This window comes from Diadema antillarum, unplaced genomic scaffold (assembly GCF_040938485.1).
Source record: "Diadema antillarum isolate AM-2024a unplaced genomic scaffold, OU_Dant_1.0 seq00002022_RagTag, whole genome shotgun sequence".
NCBI classification, from domain to species: Eukaryota; Metazoa; Echinodermata; class Echinoidea; order Diadematoida; family Diadematidae; genus Diadema; species Diadema antillarum.
This window is the reverse complement of record NW_027272677.1, coordinates 26,325-48,273: the sequence shown is the minus strand read 5'-3', so window position 1 is coordinate 48,273 and position 21,949 is coordinate 26,325. Positions and strand designations below refer to the sequence as shown.

The window sequence follows — 21,949 nt, the reverse complement described above, 5'->3', positions numbered from 1 at the left end:
TGAACTTTCACATTCAATTCAGGTGTGTGTTAAGTTACACTATGTGAGTCTATTATTGTCCAAGTCACAGCTTTTGCTGCGGTTAGACTTTTTAATTGCAGAGTTGACTTTATTGTTGCAGACCTTCAAGGCTTGATACTCAATAGCTAGTTTTTATTGTTAAAAATTCTCTGCATTACTAGTTACACATCTCTCCTAATGAATTATTTAAAACTAGGGCATCTTTAACTCTTCATGTGCCATGGTGTGAGCCCCTGTGTGCCACATTATTCTGAGATAGCAGTCATCATGCATTGGGAAAGCATTCCGTTTTTCAAATCCATGCAACTTTAATAGATTTTCGTTACCCTGGATATGTAATGAGCAAAGTTGCAGAGAAAATGCCAAGCTCTGATTTGATGTAAATTGTCTGACAAATCTATGATTGTTTTCTTTCAAATGACCAGTAGCTACGTTATTGTAGAGGCATGGCTTTTGCACACAAAATAGTGACAGAAACTTCAAAATTTCACCACATAAATTGCAAGCTACGAGTGACAGGAATGGAATTGCAAAAAATGCTTTCATTGTACTGTGGCATTTGGCAATTCATCAATCGCTTTTGGGCAGATTTGTGCATTTGGGCAGAATATGTGAACTTGGCATGCCGTCAACTGAGTCGGACATGTGAATGTGGCACATAAAGAGTTAAAGACAAAAATAACATCAAACTGCATTTGTTGACATGAGAGGTGACTGAATACAACATTGCACTCCACTGTCAAATAATCAATTTCCACCATATACATACATTTCTCCATTAATAATCAAAGTGTAGAGGCATAAATAATTCTCTTTACAATTTCAAGCATCTTTCCCATTAATGCAAGACAAATTTCATCTGTAAAGTACAATCAAAATAAGAAAACTGGAATAAGAATAGAATAATAGAAAAAGACCTATGAGATCTCATACAAAGGTAAAATGAACTTGGTCAAGGAGCACATATTTTATCTGAATTTCTTTAGCATGAGAACTGGGTAATTGCAATGCACTTTACACCTTGAAACAAAGCTAACTGTAGTCAGATTGGGGATTCTTTTGAGCTGTTGATGTTTTGCAGTAGAGGGGGTGGGGGACTACAAACATGATTTGTAGTAATTGTAAATTTTTTGCCTATCTTAATGCATGACCTGTGTTCTACAGGAAAACATTTGACAAACTTGGCTTTGAATTAGTGTCTAGAAGATATTTGAGATACTCAAGGATGGGTCATTTAATTTTTAGTTCACTCTTCTTCACTGACTCTGCTGAAAATATTGCTAATGCAGCTTTATAGATACCTTGTGCCAACTACAAATGAGATTCAGGAGGACCTGCAAAATATGGCTACTGTATTCAATAATTAGGGCCATGGTAAAGGAATGATTAAATAAATACACACATGAAAGAACTATTTCCATTCTCAATGTAAATACTCCACATCCCATCACCCCCCCCCCTTTACATGGGTTTGCTTGAACATAAGAAGTTATTAAACAAAATACTACTGTGAGCAGAAATGTAATTTCCTTCCATGACTTCACATCATGCTAATCATTATTCAAATTTCACAGATGTTAGCCAATATTTGAGATAAAACTATTGATTGTTGTGCTGTGAGAAATGACCAATACTATTTCTGTCGCAGTTGAAGAGTGTTACAGCATTCAAAACTCTTTTTGATCAAAGCAATGCACTTTTCTGATTCTGCATCACACAATTGTCACTGTCGTTTGACCTTTTCTGTCGAGGCACGTGATGTTACTTGCCTCAGTACCTACCAGTAATGTGCTGCAATTTTTTGACAGCTGCACAAATTTGAATAGCATTCGTCACTGACACATCCTGAAAAACTGCTCATGTATGCCATGATGTGTGAAAAGGTTGCCTCATGTTGCCTTTATTTCACAGAAATCAAGCAAGGGAAACAACTGCCTCTTCAGGTTAAAGTCAATGATTGCCAATGCAGTGAAGGCCTGACTTACTAGTAATCTAGAATGATTTCCTGAGAAATGCAGCAAATGATCTATTCCTAGTCATCAGAGAAAACAGGGTTCACCATGATCCACGAAGTACGAAAGTCACTTCCATGACACCTTGAGGCCGGTTCCTCCAGGCTACCTTGGTTGCTTGGATGCTGCTGAGCTATGAAGGAAAACCTCATATGATGGTATCAGCTCTTTGTCATTCATGGTCACATGATCCAGGGTAGAAACGCCATACGCGAGCTCAAATCTTCATCTTCTAGTGCTGGATAGCTTCTGAAATAGATTTCCTAAAACCTCCTCATTAAAAAAAAGGGTTACCACAGATAAGCAAAAAGTGCAAAATGAGTAAGAAAAAAAAATGGCTGGTCTGCATGGAGCTATCTTCCGCTGTTGTACTCCATCATTAAATCTTCCAATAAGGCATCTTCTATGCACACCTCACACTGTCCATCTCAGAGAACATAATATTGTCACATTGCCTGATGGTTGGTCACTTTAATGACTGCTGTGGATAGGCAAGCCACGTCCACGCTGCTACGAGAAGAATTTCCACCAGACGACCACGCCCAGTATGGCCAGCTCGACAACAATGATCCCAGACAAGATGAGCTTGTTCGTGATGACCCTGCGGAGGGAAATGAGAGGTAACCAGTTATCAGCCATTGCATCGGAACCACAATACACCTGTCACTGCAAAATGCAAAAACATTGTCTTGTCACCTTGGAGCTTCTCAAAATGTGCCTCAGTGTCATCAAGCTCCATCATCAGATATGGGGCCTGCTTCAAGGCACACTGTCTGCAACCATTATATATGCTACTACAACAGCAATGACCTATATTCTCACAGCTCACTGGCTGTTTCCTGGCTACTGCCATGGCGACTGTTACTAAAGTGGAAACCTGATATAAAGAGATCTGACATAACAAAATACCTGATATATAACGAACTGATTTCTCTGGTCCAACGAAATTATTTCCTTTGTTTAGTATTGTTTATTGACTACTGATATCACAAAATATCCGATAAAAAGAACAAATTGTCTTTGTCACAAGGATCTTGTTATACTGAGTTTCCACTGTATTGCAACTGCAAACATGAAGACATCTCTATCAATATTGCCAGACAAAGAATGAAATGTAACATTTGCTTCATGAGCAATATATCCTTGCATAATGGAAACTAGATATATCGCTACGGCTACTGATATGCCTCCGCCATAATGCATGGTTCTCCTAATAGGTCTATAGTACAATGTCTTGACAATGTGTGATGACAGTTTCACACAATTGGCAAAATATTAAAATGACAGGTTTGACACAAATGTGCTGAATGTTCACTTTCCTAGAACTAGGTTCAATTGGATGAATGATTAAAATGTCAGAGTGCAGGTATTTGGGGAACTGATGATTTTTACTTGACTTTTGACCCTTTTATAAGTTTATGCATTGAGTAATTTTCAAGGTATTGAGAAAAAGTATAATTTCAGTATCAAATGGGAAAATAGCATTATCTAAACCTGGCCTTTGACCTTTGACCTCACAGTTCCAAAGAGAATCACTGTTAGGTTGAACATGCATAAATATGTAAGTTTCATGATGATACCTTGAGTTACTTTCGAGATATGGAGGAAAAAGTGCAATTTAGCACTTTCACTTGACCTTTTACCTTTTGATCTTTGACCTTTTGGCAAGAAACTTCCCCAAAGATATATATTGGGTAATACATGCCATACATCAAGTGAAAAAAAAAAAAACCTTCAGGCATATTGCATTTTAAGGAAAGTAGTGATATTTTGAGGAGTTGACCTTGACCTTTGACCCCCCTGACCTTTGACCCATGACCCCCAACTTCCCTAGATAATCACTGCCTATCGGTACAAGCATATATACTAAGTTCCATGAAGATACCTTGAACCATTTGCGAGATATGGAGAAAAACATGAAATTTCATTTTTTTTCACAAAATAACCTGTGACCTTTGACCTTTGACCATGTGACCCTAAAATCCACACAAAGTATTATCCCCCAAGGATATACCCTCATACCAAGTTTGATGTAAAACCACCACACGGTTCTTGAGATATCGACAAAAACAAAACGGGACGGATGGACGTACGGACGGACGTACGTACGGACGTACGGACAGACGGACGGACGGACGGACGGACGGACGGACGGACGGACGGACGGACGGACGGACGACCCGAAAACATAATGCCTCCGGCCACTTCGTTGCGGAGGCATAAAAAAAAGAATTACCTGGTACTTTCTCTCTTAAGATCTTTGCAATCTATGCCAAATGTCAGTATCACTGACCTCAGATGATGTTTTACTCTGGTTTGTCTGATAGGAATGTAAAAATAGGTAGTGCTGCCCCCAGATTTCTTATTTAAAGCATTATGCCACAAATAACTTTAAGTCTATAGACAAGCAATTTTTCTCATTCATACATTGTGAAATAGATTTAAAAAAAAAATGTAGTATTATTGGAAGGTTATCGAATAAAAAAAAGACAGTCAATTCATAATTTTGATACACAGTGGATCACAGAATCACATCCAAATCAGTAAGGTAAACCTGGTCCAGCATTTTCTGCAATATATTTAAACTCTACATGGTAATGACATGATACTGAAAACAATGTTCAAAAGTTAATTGCATTGTAAATAGACTATTGCCAGTAAACAGGGCAAAGTCTCTTTACTGCTGGCTACTATATGCCACTGCATCACTGTACTAAACACAAATCTCCTAGCATTGCGACTGATTGACAAATTGCCCTACATCAATGTAAATAAATCTGCTAGTAGTCTCCTCATCCTTGAATACGACTCCCTTCTTAATTTCTCTTAGAGATCTTACCTTCTTGCCATCCTGTTTAGAATCTTTTTACTCTTAGCCAGGTTCCCGTCCATATCTTCAAGCTAGAAAAGAAGACCAAATGCTTGTGAAAGTTTACAAATTTATGTACAGTATTTACTTGGATGGTTTTCAAGACTTAGTATTTGTTCTCCTGCAGTGGAAGGATGACATTCCTGAAACTACCAGTATATTGTTTTGGGGTTGAAATCTGGAAAGTTAACAATTTGTGTACAAACAATATGGTAAGTTGTGATGCAATGATATTATCAACTCATTAATTTGCATATTCATAATGGATGTTCAAGAAATGTTTTGTGTAAATAAGTGAAAATTCCCAGTTCATAATTTATGATAAGTATCAAATTTTGTGAAATTTTCTGTTTTCCTTCTATATTTACTTTTTCTTTCATACTAACTTTTAACTGGTCTGGAATAGCCCATTCAAGAAATACACACCCTTCTTTATGACACATTCTCTCTAATCCTAGTTATTCATTGGCTTGAATACCCCTAACATGCAAATTTATATTTCATGTAAATTTGAATCACATTGTCTCTAAGTCATATTGCAACTTTGACTTTATCTCTCTCTCTTTCTCTCTCCCTTTCTCTCCCTCTCTCTCTCTCTTTCCACTCTTTCCCTATCAATTCAGTTCAGTAAAGTCATTCTGAAAAAATTTTATGAAGAGATATATATTTTGTAAATAGCATGTAAAAACAAAATACAAAGCATGAAATTGACACGATACTTAGGGTGAATAGAGAGGGCGGGGAGGAAAAAAAACCAACATCTAGAACAATGATAAAAGTCCCAGAACATGCATGGCTGTTTTGTTGTTGATAGTATGTAACTATTTATGCTCTGCATCCTGTCAAATTCCAAGATTGAGGTCAAGCTGCAGCCCCTGGAATATCTCAGATTACTGTATACGCTGAATATTTTGCAATGTTTTTATTTTTGCGAATTTCGCAAGTCGGGTGCTATTTGCCAATTTAAAAACATGCAAAAATATTAATTCTGATCCTGACATGAATGTGACATGCAGGCATACATTTCTCCATCTAATACTTTACTCCACAATCGTGAATTTAACCACTCCCAAAATTATAGACAAGTCCTGATTCACGAAAAATTAGACTCACAAAATATATGGTATATACAGTACCTTTTAGCAGGATGACATATTGGTCAACAGCAAAACAACCCCCCCCCCCCCCCCACACACACACACACACATAGTAATACAGTACACTCCAATTATAACGAACACAGTTAGAATGAAATTCCGGTTACAACTAAATAAAATTCAGGCCGCAACATTTTCCTCTCTATTTTTTTTTAATTGTTTATTTGTTTGGTTATTACAAAATTTCGATATAACGAGAGAAAATTGCTGGTCCCAAGGACTTCATTATAACGGGAGTCCACTGTAGTAGGAAAAAATACAAACAACAACAAAATCTAAAATTCTCCATCATACATTTTCCTTGGTCCTGATCAGCTGCTCCTTCTGCTCGTCCAACTCATCCAAGATGCCAGCCCCAATCTCATCTGTCTCCGCGGCGATCCGATGAGTCCGGGCTAAACTCTGGCTGGTTCGATTCAGACTCTCTACACCGTCGACAACTTTGTCCTTTTGGCTATCCTGCTGAGCCTGCCAAAGAGAGAGAGGGAGAGAGAAAGGCATGTCTATTCAGTTCATCATAGAGGAGAAGATGCCCCTATAACTGTATCCAGTCATTTCATTCCAATGGATGACACCCTTTGGTATCACAGAAACGATTTTGCTCAGTGGAAACAAAATTGCTCAAATTGACCATGTGCATAACTGTTGGCAATAAATACATACAATGGTTCAACAATTTCTTCTCACACAAACTCTTTAAGGTCTCAAGGAAAATAGCGCATGCATATGTGTGTGTGTGTATGTGATTATAATCATGTAACCATGAAAACGTGTTTGGTCCTATGAGTCTGTTTGTGTGTGTGTGTGAGTATGTGTGTGTGTGTGTGTGTGTGTGTGTGTGTGTGTGTGTGTGTTTCTTTTTTTTGCATGAAACACAGTTGTCCACACATCATGGACACTATCCCAAATGATATTGAAAATGAGAAAAAACAGAGTCAGCAATGTACTGTAATGTACTGTCACAAACGGACAAAGGGATCAAAAGTTATGAGCCATAAATGAAATGCACCCTAAAAACTTAAAGGACAAGTCCACCTTCATATACATGTGGATTGAGTGAATGCAGCAATATTACTAGAACACATCAGTGAAAGTTTGGGGAAAATTGGACAATCCGTTCAAAAGTTATGAATTTTTCAAGTATCTGCGTAGTCACTGCTAGATGAGAAGACTACTACAGTGTATGATGTCATATGCGTACAACCATATAAAGAAAATAAAAAGAGAATTTCACAAAACTTTACTTTTTGCATTAAGTGCACATTTCTTCGACTTGTTACTAACATATGTTAAGGGTAATGTTATTCCCCCTGCCTTCTGAAAGAGAGAAGTCAAGTGTTCTTTTGTTATGCGAGAAAAGTGAGAATATGTTGAATTTTCTTTATTCTTTCTTTATATCGTTGTACTCATGGGACATCACAAGCTATAGTAGTCTTTTCATCCAGCCTTGAGTGAGCAGAAACTTCAAAAATTCATAACTTTTGAATGGATTGTCCGATTTTCCTCAAACTCTCAATGATGTGCTCTACTAATATTGCTGCATTCACTCAACCCACATGTCTATGAAGGTGAACTTGTCCTTTAACATTGGGCCCTAAGAGTTTGTTGACCCCTGTCTGTGACCTTTGACCTTGTGGTTACCTTCAACTTCCCACGAGACATCTACCATCACCCAAGTTTGATTGCCATTGTAGCAACATGTGTCGAGTTACGTGTGATAAGAGAGTCTTACAAGTAAACTTTAACATATGACCTCAAATGACCTTTGACCTTATCCTGTGACCTCCAATGGCACCATAACATGAAGGTATCCCCAGTGCATCTATGACCCAAGTTAGGTTGTAATCCAAGCAACTTATGTGAAGTTATTTGTCAAAAGAGAGTCTTGCAGTTAAACTTTAACATAGAAAAGAGAGTCTTGCACATACTCTTTAATATATGACCTCAAATGACCTTTGACATCATCACATGACCTCCGACAACACCATAACATGAAGATACCCCTAGTGCTTCTATCAACCAAGTGTGGCTGCCATTGCTGTAACAGTTGCCAAGTTATGCATGATAAAAGAGTCTTGCAGGTAAACTTTAACATTTGTGACGGACGACGGACGACGGACGGATGACGGACAGACGACGGACGGACGACGGACGACGGACGGACGACGGACGGACACCATTTGGATCTCTTAGTCTCACCTTCACCTCCGGTGGGCGAGACAAAATGTGCATTGATTGCCAGTGATAGTTCATGACAATTTAATGCCACAAAAAATATTTTGCTTTACAGTAGTCACCTCAAAGTCGGATCTAGCTGGTGTGTATAAACCTCCAGACAGCAGTTCATCTCTACCACTCGTATGACCACTTAGCCGTTGCTGCAAAATATAAAAACATATTGATGGATAAACAGATTGAGCTGCAAGACTGAAATATCCTCTCCCTTGTCGTTTATTTCTATTTTCTGCTTGCATTCTAATTCAAACATGCCAAAATTATAATACATGGTAGGGGGATGAATGGTGAATTTATACATAATAAACTGACACAAAAACTATAGAATAACAAGTATCAATTTAAGATACTAAGAGCTCAGAGGCTTTTGCATTTAAAAAACAAACAAACAAACAAACATTTGAGAGTTTACATGGACCTTACTAATAAGCAGGACTTCAATAAAACCGAGTGACTTGATGATCACAAACACCAGATTATGACTTCATAACAAGGGATGCAAACTCTGTGAATAGTATTGCAGTATTCTGAGAGTTGAAAAGGTGTACCTTTGGATTTTCAGAGAAAAAAAAAACCAAGAAAAGTATTTTACCTTTCCTGCAAAAGACATGGGCAGTAATGCAATTGGGGCAAAACAATTCTATTGTTTTCTCTGAGACACACAGTATTTTGGCAAAAAATAGAACAAAATACTGCAAAATAGTAACAGTTGGCATCTCTGTTTAACCAGTGTTATACAATGTTACATTCACTAGGGAGAAACAAATGCTTTCATTTGCAGGGGACAGCATGCACATTCGACCTAATGTTCAAGAACTGTAGATGCTTATTATCATAAACCACAATGGGGAATATCACTTTATCTGAAATGGTTATTTTGATGTACATAAATGCCATCGATATGTAAAGGTATTTTTGATAGAATGCAAGAGGCAGGCAGAACTGAGTTTGTAGACTATGCACATTAGATCAAAACATCACAAAGTGGAAGAAAAATAAAAACCAAAGTTTTCTTTATCGACGAGAGTAGTTTTCATCAACAAGCCCAACTATGACATAGATATGTAATAATCAATGTTATTTTGATAGGTCAATGCTGGCCGTTTCATCTCCTCACAGCATCTCTCTGCAATTTTTCTGCCTGTCTGCGGTAGGATCTTGTCTTGCCCATGAGCTGTGTCCGGTAGCTTCCAGGGGCGGGTTTTGCCTCGTTCTCCAGGCTGGCAACCTGTTCAAAACAACAACAGTCACATTTATTTTGCAGTTTCTCTTATAAACAACATGTGGGTGCACCATAATGATATTCACAGATGACATAATATCAAAAGAGCAAAGGCACAATATGTGAACACGATTTTATGCCAGTTTTCAACAATCATGATTATCTAGTACCTGACTGATTTCTTCACTGTTTACTCATTTCTACAGATGTCATATAAGTATCGGTATTCAAACAATCACTTCAATCCTGCCTTTCACTGATATCATCAATACAATAACACAAACAAAGGGTGAGAAAATAAAGAAGAAATGCATTCAGATACAAAAAGATGCATAATACAGAGACCTTGAAGATCACTAGAAGATATCTTGTTTGGCATATGGACTGTTGACGCCAACGTGGATATTGTCTTATATTACAGGTAGTCTTATTGGTAGTATGTAGATTCTAAGAGAAGACTTTTTCAACCATAAATACTATATGATTACATTCAGCTTTTCAATGGGATGATAAAACAAGTGTATGGAATTTTCTCCAAGGTCACTTTAAAATTTCAAATTTCATGACTTAAAAAATGCTAGACAAAGATGTGATTCATACAACATGCACCTACAAACATACAAATACCATACATCTAACATCACACACATTGAGAACAAGACAATGTTCTTGAACTATTTTGGTAGTCTACTTCAATCCTTTCTGCACAACTGACTTAAATTCCTACTGACACACTGCATACACACATTCCATGGCAGAAGGGAAGTGTTATCAATGATCCAAAGTGTCACACCTACCAACACAAAGAGGTCATCTGTTTCTTTTAGAACTTCCCTGACAAGTTTCTTCCTCACTTCTGAAATATGAAAGATCAAAGAGACATTCAGACATTGCCTTGTACTGGTTTATGGGCCTCGTTTCATAAAAGATGTTAGGGTAGTGCAACTCTTGCTGGAATGGCACCTTCCATAAGCAACAACCAACCAGGAAGCTGGATTCTTATTTCTACCATGACAACTGCCATTCCAGCAAGATTTGCTATCGTATCACCTTTATAATGAAATGGGGCCCTGAATTTACATGTACAACATAAAGGCATGCATGTAGATTAAACTGAACTGTGCATATGCATCCCTACATGAAGAGAATTATTGAACCCATTATATGGCATCAGGCCTTTGCAGAAGTTTGGCTAAGAAGTTGTCACCATCAATTGGCAACTCTGAATTGTATTGTTTCCTTAAAACTAGACAGATTACATGGAACTAAATACATTAACTATATATGCAAATTAGAAAATATGTATAGAATTTGTCAATTTTGGATAGAAACATTAACTTTAATCTCCTGAAATGTATTGCCAATCTAAGAATCATGTAGAGATTTAGCAATTTAACAAAGAGGCATCTGAAATTCTGCAACCAAAACACAAAATTCTATATCCTGAAATAACAAAGGGTTCAATTAAAGAGCTACATTATGAAACAATAACAACGGACAATAATATTTTTAATATATTTAGCACCAATAACAGAAATGCCACAGAAATGTGGCTTCTGGGAATTTTTGATGGGTCAAATGAAACTACGTCATGTCATGAATAACGTGCTAACATTTCACCAAGGAGGTATTATAGAAGAAGAAACCAGAATCTTACTGTACCCATGGCTCGACACTAACTTTTTTGTTTGGTGGCCCAATGGGGCTACCAAAATCATAATTTTCAAATTTTTGGTGGCCCGAGAGAAAAATTTGGTGTCCCCCCAAAAAAAGCAATAAAAAACATTAAAAGTTCTTTTTTTTTTTAATGAGTCAAATATTTAAGTTTTATGATAGTAAGAATTAGAAGTTGGACATATCTACACATAAATAAACTTTAACAAACTTGCAACACTCACTCTCAGGCACTCATTCAGTCCTTTTCATCCATCCTTTAAACAAATTTAACTGCTAATTTCCCGCGCAAAAAGTTACGAATTTATTGACATACTTTTCAAAAATTTTGGTGGCCCGAGGCGGGCCACCAAATTTGCCCTTTTGGGGAAATTTGGTGGCCCGACTTTCATTTTTGGTGGCCCCGGGCCACCGGGCCACCGTTTGTGTCGAGCCCTGCTGTACCCATGCTCTGTGCCACAGAGAAGTTACATTATTGTATGTACAGGTTGTACATGTATGTGCTTTAATGCAGACAGTGTATTAATCAGTTGCTTTGGCAAAAGTGAGTACTTCTGTTTTAAAGCATGCATCGGCCCAGAAGGCAGCTGGCAGAAGTTCGCTGATCCTTTCAAAATTTTCAGCAGGAATTGGTGTGCAAGGAACAAAAATCTCTAATCCCCACCCCCACCCCAATAAAATGCTAGAAAAGGTGCAGAAATAATGTATGCATTAATCAAGTTTACTTGATAAAAAAAAAAATCTACATCTTGGTATTAATGGTATGCACTATGCATAAGATTATGCTAAAATGTGCACAAGATAGTTCAGTGTTTACTGTTTAACATATACTAATATTCCCTGATTTTTCAGTCCTAGGACATTCATAACCTGGAGATATCAATATAAACTTACAGTATGTATTCTATTCAATATTTCCGCAAAGCTCCAAATAGGATTTGAACAGTTCCACTCAAATTTGGTTTAAGATCGTTAAAATTCACACCTCTTCTTTGGTTGCAATATCCTAACTCTACAGAAGAGTGACTTGGAGAATGGAACATCAAAGTCAATGGAATGTTAAGCATTCACTACTGTCATGCTATAGAATGTACACATGAAATTTGCACAAATCGCAGAGGGATTCCATTCCTTCCATAACATCTCCCTGGTTTTACATACACAGAAATGAAGCCTCTCCAATAATGTACGAAGGGGTTCAGACAGTGAGCAAACAACTGGGCTATTTTCACTTTACCACAGCATTTAATTTCAAAAGAGATGTGTTTTGTCCTTGATTCAATAGTGAAAATAACACCATACAACAGCACAAATAAAAAGTAATTCAACTGCTCAAAAGTGTCAATTTAATGTCACTTTTCAGTACCAGAATAGAACTAATGAAACATTCATTGCAATATCAAATATGCACTGACAATAAAATTTCAGCATTAATAGAACGTTGAACTGTATCAAAAGCATTTTGATAAATATTACCAAAAATGCACAAACTTTGAATTGCTCATTTTATATAACAGTCTTGTATATCAATACTGCAAGGAAACAATTGATTGCATATGTTTGTAAGATGAGCCAATAAGCCAACTGATGTAAAATTCCCCATTTCTAGCATAAATGCTATACTTAGTAGATCTAAATGGAGACACAAAATTTTGCACAATTGGGAACGTAATGACATGTATCAAAAGTAGAAAGTGTGCCATACTATGATCTACAAATTAACTATGACCAATTACATACTTGCCAACTCTATCGCATTTGGCGGTAGACTACCGCTTTTGAATGATTTCATTAGCATTCAAGCTAGCGCTGCTCGCATAGGCATCCTGGATTCTACCGCTTTCTCAAATGAAAATGTTGGTAAGTATGCAATTACAATATGCAATACATTGTAAACTTTATACCGCCATTACCATTGTATCGTAGTGAACTCATCACACCACAAGTCTACAAATACAATGCTTCATCACACATGTGTACATGTCAACATGAGTCGTGATATCCATTCTGTTCACAAAATGAACTTGAACTTAATAAATGGTCTATTTATATGCCTGTTTATTGTTTATGTGTGTAGGCTCTGCCCTAATGTACATGTCTCATTTGTCAAAAACATTTCCTGCTCCTCCATCATGTACATATTTGGCGCAAAATTCAATAAGCACTGTAAAAATTCTAGAGCCTATTAAATTCAAACCATATCATTGTAATAATACACTGTACTAAGGTATCAATCACATGTTGCTTGCTTGAGTTAAGGAGGCTAAGGTGGTGGTTAATGCCAAGGCAATGCCAAAATAACAAGAAAAGAATCATATCAACGTCCAATGACAATGTCACAATGCATGATATGTATCAAAATGAATTCATACATTACCTCCGGATGAATTAGGAATTTTTGCTTCCAGTTTGTAGGACACTGTTTCACTGAGAGTCCGAAAGTCATCTTCAATCCTTTCAAACAGTTCTGACGACATTTTAGAGCCGGATTTTGAGTCGAATAACGTTGCAATGAAAGTAAATCATGAACCGCAGCAATAAGAACAATCAGGTGACCCTTTACTTCAGCCCGCTGATGAGAACAGACTTATTTCAGGCTTTTTGTTGTAATTGTTCATTTTCTGCGCGCGCGCGTTCCAGAAAGCGACTGTGGGAATTTCTACTCAATATTCAGGGTAACTTTTGTTGAGAGTCGATCTCTCGTCTCGGCAAGAGTCTAGTACAAAAAGAAGCGATCGCGATCGAGTGGCTATGGCGGATATGAAGGATGTGGATAATGAATTGCCATCTTCATCCCGCATCTCTCCAAGCACCCAAGATGACCTGAAACAGTCAAGAAGGATAAGGCAGAGCGATAGAGGAGACAATTCTGAAACTACACATAGCACTCCTGTCGATATACTGTCTGAAGCTTTCTCAAAGATGGAAGAAACATCGCAGGAAGACGTCATAGAATTTACTTCAACAGCGTCTGTTGACGAGGCTTCGACTGTGCAGCAGGCGAACAGCAAATCCCCTGCTGCACCGGAATCGGGTCAAGTGATTGATGACATTGTGGCGCAAGAAATAACAGCACCAGACATTTCTACAAATGAAGCCACATTTGCTTCTGCTGAAGTGGATAGCCAGATATTAGCCACAGACACATCTTCAGGTAAAGACGATTTGATCGCTGAAACAATTGTTGAGTCTCGAACACCTTGTTTAACTGAGCGTGAGCAGTCAGATGCAGTTGCAGGTAACATGAGCTCTGAGTCTGATCCTGAACATGAACAGAACACTTCCAAAGATGCTGTTGTTGAAGGTCATTCAGCTCCAACCTCTGTTTCTGACAATGCATCATCGAATAGTAACATGCTGTCAAACATTACTGCAAGCTCACTGCTGGGTTCAATCGCTACAATGATTGATTCTGGCAGTGACTGCTCACTTGAGACTGTAAAAGGGAATAAAGATTTAAATACAGGAGACGATAAAATTGATACTACCACCACGACTTACACAAGTTCTGCACCTTCTATCACGTCGCCACCACAAACAGTTCTTACATCTACTCCAATAGCAGCAGCTGCATCACCAGCTACTGTAGTGACTAGGTCCATCTTACAAAATGCACCTCTTCTTGTGAATGGTAACAACCTCTTGACTGCAACAAACAACATTATGACCAGCCTTGGAACTATTCCATCCATACTTGGCACGCCCTTGGTTCAAACAATTCCGCAGACACAGACACCAGTGTCAAAAGTAGTCGCTGCACTGAGACCGCCCGCACCAACTCCATCCCCAGTGACCATCACAGTGAGGACCCCGCCGGGGACTGGTGCTCTGAGTCAGTCATTGATATCAAATATTGTGAATACTCCAGAAGTCCAGGCCCTACTGTCAAAGAATCCTGGCCAACCTATAACTATTGTTCGAGTGCCTGATGCTCCTGCTCCTACTTGTGCACCAGGTGTTGTCCCAGCTCAATCCACAGCTACAGCTCCGCCTCCTGCTCCACCTGTTGTGAATGCCCCTGCTTCGACGTTGACTCCATCCACATCGCTTCAGACTGCCACCATTCCGATACTGAAAACTGTGACAAATGTCATCTCCAAACCACAGCCTACAGCCACTCTCAGAACATTTCCTACAGGCAGCAGCACAGCAGTATTATCCAATAGATTAGTTGACTCCAGTGGTCCTACCAAGCCAACAACTTCATCTCCTGCAAACCCTGTACCAACATCCACAGGGGCAGCCAAGCCGCAGGTTTTGTTAGGTGTGAGGAAGAGGGTCAGTCGCGGTGGGAAAATAAACAAGGGAATGGCACCTGCTGTGCCTTCATCCCAAGACTTGAACCTACTGCGTCAAAAGAGGCCAGCAAATTGTAAGACTCGCTCAGGCCGTGTGTCAAGACCACCGCTTTACCGCATCAAGGAGTATAAGACAATGCCAAATGAAGAACTTGGCGATCAGCGTGGATCCTCTGAAGGAGAATACTCTGACTATGATGATTCTGAGTCAGGAACACCCTCGACTGGGAGCACATATGATTCCAAGAGGAGGCACAAATGTCAATCCTGTGAAAAGCGGTACATTGGCAAAGGTGGGCTTGCAAGGCACTACCGCGAGAACCCAACTCATGGAGATCCGGATTCTGTTTTGAAAAAAGGTGATGGTGAGGATAAGCAGACAGAAGTGGCTGAACGAAATGAAAAGTAAGTCAGAATGTGTAAAGTCATCACTCAGATTCATCAGGCTGGTATTATTGATGTCCTGAAAGTCATTGTTTAAGAGGTTCAAACGTCACATAGTAAATACCAAGGTATGCTGTATTGTAGATTTCTAACTCAAATGTTAATTTTCCAGAACCAATGACTTATGGCTCTGTTCAAGATGATATCAGGATTGTATCTGACATATAGTATGCCTGAAGAAAGGAATGAAATTTCCAGCTTCATATTCAACACATTTCTCATTTTGAATATTTTGAAGTCATGATAAATAAGTATGACATAAGGGACATAACATGTTCACAGCACGACCAAACAGGAAATTCTTAGCTGCTTGTAGTAGGACACAATGTTTTCAGGAGTCACTGACACTTTGATGGTCAAATGAATTCTAATTTACTAATCTGTGTAACCAAGTTTAGAATGTTTTTTTTTTCTTTAGTGTAACTCCTTATCAGACTGTACATAAGAATTCACATGTACATAGAATTCTAAGATGAGAGGTGTGACATGTTGTTTGTAATGTTGCAGCAGTTACTGTGTACTTGCTTATTAGAACTGATATAAGTAACTCTGGACATCAGTGCAACTGACATTTTATATTATTTTTAAAATCCTTGTTATCAGCCATTAAAAATCCACCTAATGTAAACAAGTAACATTAAATATTTCAATTACATGTACAGTAAAGCTAGTATGATAGTAAGCACCATTCAGTAACTCTCGTGTCAATTTGTCCGAGGTTGTCCTGTATCACATATGTACGAAAATTGTGAATTTATGAATGCTAATGTGATATGTCATTTTAGGAGTGAAGAAGAGACAGCAGCTGATGTGGTATCCGCTGGGAAGTCAAACGGAGACACTGGGGAGTCATCTCATGTTGCAGACCAAGCATCCAATGACCATGTGAATGAGAAGCCTGGCGTCACGCCCATTGCTCAATCGCTGAATGACACACCCAGAGGGGTTCAGTTGAGACCCAGGGGGAGGGGGCGGGGCAGGCCTGGGAGACCACCTGGATCTGGTCGAAGGATGGCCGTGGACCAAGATGCGGATAGTGGCGTGTTGGCAGCCAGTAGCCAGGATGCAAGCAGCAAGGACTATGCAGCTGCCAAGACAAAGTATAAGGTATGTAATAGATATTTCTGATGTGAATAATCTCTCCCTCAGCCACTATCTGTGCTAAGGAATGCCTGGTTATCTTATGAGATGGATAGTTATAAACAAAGTCTTCCAAATGAATCCAAGACATTGTGCTGAAAATTGTGTGAGCACATCTTTTGTTTGCTCATAAAAGCTGTAATATGACAAATACATTTTGATGTTGCAGCAAAAAAAAAGAAAGAATAATAATGATAGTATACTAATGATGCACAGGATAGAGTGTGTTAGTGAAGGTGTGGCGCGCTCGAGAGTATTGACAATGGTGCGACATGCACGAGGCGCAGCCGAGTGCATGTTTGCAACCGTTGTCAATACTCGAGAGTGAGCCGCACCTTCACTAACGCCACGAAATAATCCTGTGCATCATTAGATTTATAAAATGGGTCGAAAACTAACAGCATTATTCACGTACCTTTGTGGGTCAATACCAGTCAGCTACATGTAGCACTCGCTCAAAAGTCAAGGTGTCCGAAGATGTTCGTCCCAAACATTTACGCACGTCGCACTCGGAAATCCCGCACACTATAAGTACTGTACGTACGTATAAGAGTATACGTACGCCACGTACTGTTATGCACAAGAAAGGCCGCCGGCTGTTGTGGCAGCCCGCGGCCCGAACTAGAAGTTGTTTACAGGATTGACAGCGCGTATAGTAGCGCGTGACGCACTTGTAACAACTGATTGAGTGCGCACTGCTAGTGTAAAACATTGTGACGTACATCAGGCCAGGGAGGTGGAAGAGAGACTCTTCTTAGTGCTTACCTGAAGAAAATAATGCACGCACACGTGACTCATTTCAGCGCTTCCACTTGGCTACATTCTTGAACCCATTTTATAATGAATTTTAAAAAAAATACTTTATCAGCCCCATTTGTTTGAGATTATACTTTAATAGCCCTTGATGTAGAGACATTTTGCTTCCATGTAGCTGCTCAGTTGTGAGCTGTAAAGGTAGTTGACACTGTTAATATTCCTCCAGATGTCCAATAAATTTGATTTTGGGGAAACAAGTGATACAAAATCAGCAGTGTCTATTTAAGGTCATAACGATATCTATCTGTGTGTTTACGAAAATAAATGTATCTGAATGAACTCTTATTTAAAAGGTTGTGTATCATGTAATTTTAGTATGTTTGGCAGTAAGTAATGCCAGTTGTTGTTGTTGTAGTTCCAAGGAGCTGCTGAAAGGGATTAATACTTCAAGGTTCAAGGTGGTGGTGGTTGTTGTTGTTTGTGGTACTGAAGTATTTGATTTTTCACGTTGCTTCTCTGTTTTCCAATACAGTTCTTTGACCCCAACTCTCCTCTGGATGATGACCTAACAAAAGTGACACTCCCAATGCTTGCCAAGATCATCTCCCCTTGGGAGTACATCCTAGCCCAGGCACAGCAAACCGATGCCACAGGCCTCCTCTTCCCCAAGGTCCTGTCAGCTATCGAGGCGCTGCAGGCAGAAGCCAAGAAGATTGCGCCCCTGTGTCTCAGGGGGATATCGAAGGAGGATTCGACACCATCCGGGAATGGTACAGTGGAAAAAGGACAGAGCAAGCTGTACATTGGGGATAAGAAGATGGCAGAGATGCTTGGAATGAAGGTTGGGTGGTACCATGTCAGTGACCCAGCGGAGGAAGAATTACCGAGAGTGTGCAGGCTTCTGAGACGGAAGTCTGGTTCAGGGCCATCTTCGGACAGCAATGTGCCAGAGTCATCAAAGGAGGCTAGGGGTGAGCAAAAGCCTGTTGGAAAGCACAAGCTTCAAGATGCAGAAGAGGTATTATATCCATTCTTTCTTGTTGTTTTATGCTGTGATTTAAATGGTTCTGTCTGCAATTCTAGTTGTGGGGAAATGGTTCTTACCAAGGTGCCTTATGTGTTACAAACAAGCTTCCATAATAGAGCAAGTACAATGTAGTTGAAATGTTGATTCATGAACAGGAAATTATCACTACATTTATCATTGAATACTTTGTATATCTGTGCATTTTTTTTTTCCTTATTTGTGGTGAGGTTGGAGGAATGAAATTACAATTTTCAATACAGATCATTTGTTAAGCTTGTTTAAGATCTCAATGCAAAGTAGCCACAAGAATTAAAAACAAACCACATCAAGGCATGATGTTGAAAAATATCATCACTTCTTTTCATGTCTGACTCTGAAGGGAGAAAAATCATGCAATGAGCAGATTTCTGTCAGCATCCATCCAAAGTGATGTCTCTTTGACATTGGTATAATTGACTGTACTCAAATACCAGTTGAATATCAACCAGAGGTTTACAAGTAAGTCAATGCTTAAGTGTGAACAGAATTATTGAACTCTACTTTATCTCAACTCTTTTGTTTGTTTGTGTTTTTTTTTCAGTCTGTGTCCAAAAGATTTGCATCTGGAAAAAGCCTGCCATCATCAAGTCCAGCAACAAAGACTATCACCATAGCTAAATCAGTCCTGTCAACTCCCAGCACGAGCATCCCAACCATTGGCAATATTCCATCCATTTTAGATGTGCCGTCATCCTCGACAACCGCATCAGGGAAGCAGGCATCCAAGAGACCCATCCCTCCTCTAGGGCCAATTTCTTCCACCAAAGGCTTTGACACCAAAGAAACCTCTGTCACCACAGTCTTGCCAGCTCTGAAACCAATCAAGTCTGTAAGTGAGATGAAGTGTGGCACAAATAATTGTGCTTTAGTGAGCACTTGCGTAATAACAACTCACAGCCAGCTGATGAAATTTTGGACAGAGTTCTGGGAGTGTTTGTTCATTAGTTTTAATAATGTTAGTGTACAGTTGATGTGTAGTTCAGTGCTAACGATGAATTCAAATATTAGCTACTACCATCATGCTCCCTTGAACTAGTTACAGATATTACAGATGAACTGTGGCAGAAAGCTTGTGTGTATATTTGCAAATGTGTTTATATGGGTACATTATTTACATCTGCATGTTTTGGGGATAAGAGACTATCATGCTGTGTATGATATTTTAGGATTGTCATACGTGTATCAGAATGATGCATAATACAATATATATATATAATATATATATTTTTTTTTTTTTTCTTTGAAATGTTAATACTTTTTCACATTATACCAACTGATTTTCTTCCCATCCAGAAGCCTGCCACCTCACAGTCAGGTCTGCTCCACAAGAGCCAACCACAAACTAATACCACGACCACCCCAGCAGTCTCATCTCCTGTTATGAGTGACAGCACTTACAAAGCCAAAAGTGGGTTAGATATTGCATCGGATGACAACTTGACAGCTTCATCAGTAGCTGTAGGAGAGGGAGATGTGATCAGTGGAGTTGATGGCCTGATGGTAAGATAATGGTCAACCTTATCATTATTTCAGTTTTGATTTTATATATCCTGTACGTAAAAGCCTACTAAGAGCTTTTTCTGAATTAATTTTGACACTGAAACTTTTACTTTTAACACAGAGGCTTTGTAACTCAGCACCGTACCTGCTTGTAAAGATTGGTATCAAATTCGTGAAGACAAAAAGACAAGGTCATGCAAATTCTTGAAATGCTCTGTTTTAAGAGGAGAGACTGTGTAGATTGGACCTTTGTCACTTTGACAGGCCAAGTTCTATAGCTTCATAATTCGGAAGCTTCTGGTATACTGTAAAAGTGGTTTCTTTCGCGTACAGAAACTTTCGCGGTTTCCATCGGTGCGGACTTTTTCGCGTGTGTTTAAATTCGCGGTCGGTAATGATAGCGTTGTACAAGCGACGAGTTCAAAACATTTTCGCGTGATGTTAAATTCGCGGTTCAACCTCATAGCGCGAAAAGCGCGAAAATAAAACCACCGCGAAAGAAACCACTTTTACAATAGTCATTTTGTGTGTTGTATTGGGACACATTTTTTTTTTCATTCCATCCTGATTCCACGAAATATCCTTAGGGACAGTTTTATGGCAGTGCTGTGAATGTGAAAATGTCAAGTTTCATAAGGCCAGAGATGTGATGTACCAGCCACTTGTCATTCAACTTGTCTGATTTACCCAGCCCAAGGAGAAAGCACCAGATGCAACTGAGACTGCAGCAGAGACCAGCAGTGGAGATGGAGGAGGAGGAGGAGGACTGGTCAACACAGTGGAACCATCAGGGGATGACCTGGTGGAGCAGACCACGGTGCTTCCAGAGGGCACCACCATCATGCAGCTGGAGGATGGCACCTTCCTCCTCCAGAAGCCGGATGGCACCGCCATGCAGATCCAGACGCCGGAGGGCATGACCATTGAGACGGTGCAGGCCCTGCTGTCCATGGAGGGCGGGGCATTTGAAACGGTGGAGGAGCCCCAGTATATGCTAGACGACGGCAGCTGTGTCCAGCTTCCGGCAGGGATGTCCCTGGACATGGCGGTGGAGATGGGGCTACTGAATCAGGCTGGAAGTGGAAACTGATCTGAGTTGGAGAGGGATAGCCGGCACTCACAGCCATGTTTTAAGACGAGGAAGTCATTGTTGAGATGTTTTGTACAAACTGGTACAAAATACATTTACAGCTTTTGTGTTAGGACACCATAGACTATTTTTATCAGCCTTTTATTTATTTTTCTTTTAAAGGAGGAAGTCATTGTTTAGATGTTTTGTACAGACCAAGTGTCAAAGTTAAAATAATTATGCCAAACTTGCCACCATTTGTGAAGTATATTGTAAATCTGGCATCTTCTTTCTTCTCCTTTATATTCCAACCCCTTGTCTTTCTTTCTTTTTTTTTCTGTCAAACCTTCTAAACCCTTCAATGCTTGAATGCATATTTTGTGTTGCCCCTCTCTTTCATCTGGTTAATCCTGTTAGCACCTTCTGTCCTATCTTTTTTTTATTGCATCAGCTGCCACTACACAACTCATTTTGTTCATGATATCT

General features: G+C 39.2%; 2 protein-coding genes across 2 annotated transcripts; one reads left to right on the top strand and one right to left on the bottom strand.

Annotated features, from left to right (window-relative positions):
• Positions 1 to 1,643: 1,643 nt before the first annotated feature.
• On the bottom strand, positions 1,644 to 13,739 carry LOC139713640 (vesicle transport through interaction with t-SNAREs homolog 1B-like). The gene is made up of 7 exons (XM_071625348.1): positions 13,568 to 13,739; positions 10,314 to 10,372; positions 9,412 to 9,522; positions 8,357 to 8,437; positions 6,354 to 6,527; positions 4,873 to 4,934; positions 1,644 to 2,634 (listed from the first exon to the last, which is right to left on the bottom strand). Exons 1-7 carry the CDS (start codon positions 13,665 to 13,667, stop codon positions 2,544 to 2,546), a joined length of 678 nt encoding a protein of 225 aa, XP_071481449.1. The 5' UTR covers positions 13,668 to 13,739; the 3' UTR covers positions 1,644 to 2,543.
• Positions 13,740 to 13,941: 202 nt separating this feature from the next.
• On the top strand, positions 13,942 to 21,643 carry LOC139713645 (uncharacterized). Its single transcript, XM_071625352.1, has 6 exons — positions 13,942 to 15,893; positions 16,718 to 17,039; positions 18,361 to 18,846; positions 19,436 to 19,723; positions 20,188 to 20,394; positions 21,086 to 21,643. Exons 1-6 carry the CDS (start codon positions 13,942 to 13,944, stop codon positions 21,482 to 21,484), a joined length of 3,654 nt encoding a protein of 1,217 aa, XP_071481453.1. The 3' UTR covers positions 21,485 to 21,643.
• Positions 21,644 to 21,949: the final 306 nt, after the last annotated feature.

What these genes read in the sequence shown, in the direction of transcription:
- LOC139713640 (XM_071625348.1), bottom strand. Translation starts at nt 13,667, where the DNA reads ATGTCGTCAGAACTGTTTGAAAGGATTGAAGATGACTTTCGGACTCTC. An exon ending in AATTCCTAATTCATCCGGAG is followed by an intron (nt 10,373 to 13,567) that starts GTAATGTATGAA and finishes TTCATATTTCAG; the next exon opens with AAGTGAGGAAGAAACTTGTC. An exon ending in CAGATGACCTCTTTGTGTTG is followed by an intron (nt 9,523 to 10,313) that starts GTAGGTGTGACA and finishes TGTTTTGAACAG; the next exon opens with GTTGCCAGCCTGGAGAACGA.
- LOC139713645 (XM_071625352.1), top strand. Translation starts at nt 13,942, where the DNA reads ATGGCGGATATGAAGGATGTGGATAATGAATTGCCATCTTCATCCCGC. An exon ending in CTGCCAAGACAAAGTATAAG is followed by an intron (nt 17,040 to 18,360) that starts GTATGTAATAGA and finishes TTTCCAATACAG; the next exon opens with TTCTTTGACCCCAACTCTCC. An exon ending in CTCTGAAACCAATCAAGTCT is followed by an intron (nt 19,724 to 20,187) that starts GTAAGTGAGATG and finishes CTTCCCATCCAG; the next exon opens with AAGCCTGCCACCTCACAGTC.